At 64.0% G+C, this 2,684-nt stretch overlaps 1 protein-coding gene across 1 annotated transcript in view; it reads right to left on the bottom strand.

The window, feature by feature from the left end:
* Nucleotides 1–138: 138 nt before the first annotated feature.
* The window catches only part of NGA_0236400 (translation initiation factor if-2), a gene marked incomplete at its 3' end in the record, with an annotated part of 7,607 nt that continues 5,061 nt past the window's right edge, over nt 139–2,684 (bottom strand). Inside the window, exons 3-4 of the mRNA XM_005854521.1 lie at nt 255–2,684; nt 139–189 (exon numbers count right to left, since the gene is read on the bottom strand). The exon at nt 255–2,684 is cut by the window's right edge and continues 600 nt beyond it. Coding sequence (XP_005854583.1) covers nt 139–189; nt 255–2,684 — 2,481 coding nt within the window. The remainder of the gene's footprint in view (nt 190–254) is intronic.

Here is a 2,684-nt window from a genome sequence, read left to right as displayed (position 1 = left end):
CCCTCCCCCCCTTCCTCCACCGCACAGTCCCGTCGGTGCTGGCTTTCGATCTCCGCCTCTGTCAAGAGACGAAACTCCCCCGGCGTGCCGTCCGCGCACCCATGAAAGACGCAGGACGTGGCCCGGTTGGATTCCTCCTCAAAGGGGGCGCCACAGCGTTGGCAGGGTTGCTTGTCCCGGACGACGGGGCTCATGACCGTGGTCACGTCGTCCTTGAACAGGACCGAGTCCGGCCCCGGCATCACGTTGCGCACCCAGAAACTCTCCACCTGCACGGTCGAGTCCATCGACCCGTCGTGGAAGTACACATGCTGGCCGCTGAAGCCGGTGAACCCGATCTCCAAGGCGTCGTACTTGGTCAGCATCCCTTCCTCCGCCTTCACCTTCCACGTCCCTCCCCCCACACAGTACTGCACCATCTTCGTCTCGTGCAGCGTGGGGAGAAGGAGACGTTGCAAGGTTTGTTCCACCAACGTCTTCAGCACGTCACGGTCGCTTTTGCTTCCCAAATCCAAATGCTCAGGCTCCAAGGCCAGCTCAAGGCCTCCTTTCTCCTCCCCTGGATTCAATCCCGCGACCGCTGCCACTCGCTGTCGGGCCTCCGCGATCCGCTTCGCTTCCTGTTGCTCCCGGCGGATCCTTTCCTCCGCTTCCTCTTCCTCCGTCTGCACCGGCGCGGCCAGCAGGACGTTCCGTATCACATCCAGGGTGATGTAAAATTGCCGGGAGTTCAGGTTCCAGTCCAACTGAGGCAAATCCAATAGCACCTTTGCCACGGTCTCTTCAGAAGAGATGCGAATGCGCCGTACTTTCTCCCCGTTCGAGTTGCAGCGCGATCCACCGCTCTCCTCCAAGCTCTGCGAAAAGGCCGAGACCTCGCGGCTCCCGGCCTTAGGCAGGGCCGCAGGCTTGAAGGCAATGGAGGCAAAGGTCAACCCAAAGTCTTTCACCACCTCCTGCACTACAGCGCTCCCTTGGAAGGCGTACTCAGGCCGGGCCGAGCTCTGCTTCCGGCGGCCGCTGGTGCTGTTACTCTTCCTATTGCCCACGTGTGTGGACTGGGCGTCAGAGCGGTGGCCGGGGCTGCTGGTCTCGCTACTGGCGCCCTTCTTTCCTCCCTTACCCCCAAAGGCTTTCCCAAAACCCACCCGGCCGATGCCCATCGCCGCCGCCAGGGGCGAGAGCGATCGCAACGAGGCTGACGGGGAGGCACTGCGACTGGACTCCCTTTCTCTCTTTCCTCCCGGTCCCCCGCCCCCTCCCGCTTCCACCATCCCCATCATGGCCGTCAGTTTCGTGGACGCCCCGGGCTTCTCTTCCTCCCCCAACACCGGCTCGTCCGAGGCCGGCACCACTTCCAACCAGTGAACCTCCCGAGTTACCTCCACGTCCAAGGGCACCACGTAGGCACGCATGTTCTCGATACGCAGCCACTGCTCCACCTTGGCCAGGAGCTTGACCGGAGGGCGGGCAGGGCCCAGGGCTGGTGTCAGCCCCGACAAGGGCTCGCACCGACGGCGGAAGAGCTTCTCGTGCTGCCGCCCTTCCATGTAGGCCTCTTGGGCGGCGATGATAAAGCTTCCGTTCGCGTGCTGGCTTCGGAAATTCAACTGGGGGTACAGGAGGACCACTTTGAAAGTGACGCGGTAGTCGAGCTTGCTCCTGGTCCCCCGCCCTCCCCTTCCGCCCTCGGTGTCCGGCGAGGCGCCTGGGGGGATGGATGGCCGGCTCTCGTCCCCCGCCTCCGGGGCCCCTGCCCGGGGCCCTCCTGCCTGCATTTCCAAGCCGCCCCCCATCCCCCCCAGCACGAAAGAACTCCGCGGACGCACCGACTGGGAGAGCACGTCGTGTTCGGACAGCTCCGGCGCCGGCAGTGCCCCGTCCCGAGAGGGATGCAGGAACATCCGGGCCAGATCGGACTGGCCAGGAGGAGGCGTCCTGGTGTCTCGGGGGGGCGGAGAGTAGAAGGGGGAGATGCGCTCCGAGCGGGATTGGGACCAGGACAAAGAGCCTGGAAGCTCTTCCTCTTCCTCGTCCTCCCCCTCGGAGCTTTCGGTGGAGGAAGACGACGTGCGTCCCTCCCTTCCTGGCACCTCGGCGCACTTTCTCTCCATTATAGACGGGGTGATCTGGATCGTGTTGTACTGGTGCATATGCCGGGTGACCTGCGTGCTGAAGTGGTTCACCGCTTGCCGGGCGGCAAGCGTCCACAGGATCCGAAGCTCGGAGACGATCACAACCTGCGTCGACGGGGCAGGGGACAAGGGCCTTTGGCTTTTTCCTTCCTCTTGCTTCTCCCTGCGGACGTGGCGCGGGGATTTGTACGCCTGGTCGTTACCCTCCGAAACCCCCGTCAGCGACGTGGCGCGGCGGCCTTGACCGTTTGGGTCCCTGTCCGGCTTGGCTTTCCTTTTGGGTTGTTTCAAGGGAGGTGTCTTTTTTCCCCGGGCGGTCGAGACAGCGGGGGCTGGGTGGCGGGGAAGGTCTTGGTTGTGGGAGGGAGGCACGACGTGGGGTGGGGGACGCAGCATTTGGTGATTCAGCAGGAACGAGGCGAAAGAGGGGCGGAAAGAGGTGAATGGTCGGGGCTCTTCTTCCTCCCCTTCCTCGTTCAACACCTCCTCCCCGACCTCCTCCTCCCTCTCGCCCTCCACCACCGCCTCGTGGGCCTTCTCACCACGGGC

Source organism: Nannochloropsis gaditana (genome assembly GCF_000240725.1).
Source record: "Nannochloropsis gaditana CCMP526 unplaced genomic scaffold scaffold474, whole genome shotgun sequence".
NCBI lineage: Eukaryota > Eustigmatophyceae > Eustigmatales > Monodopsidaceae > Microchloropsis > Microchloropsis gaditana.
Note: the sequence above shows the minus strand (reverse complement) of the source record. Positions and strands in the feature narration are given on the sequence as shown.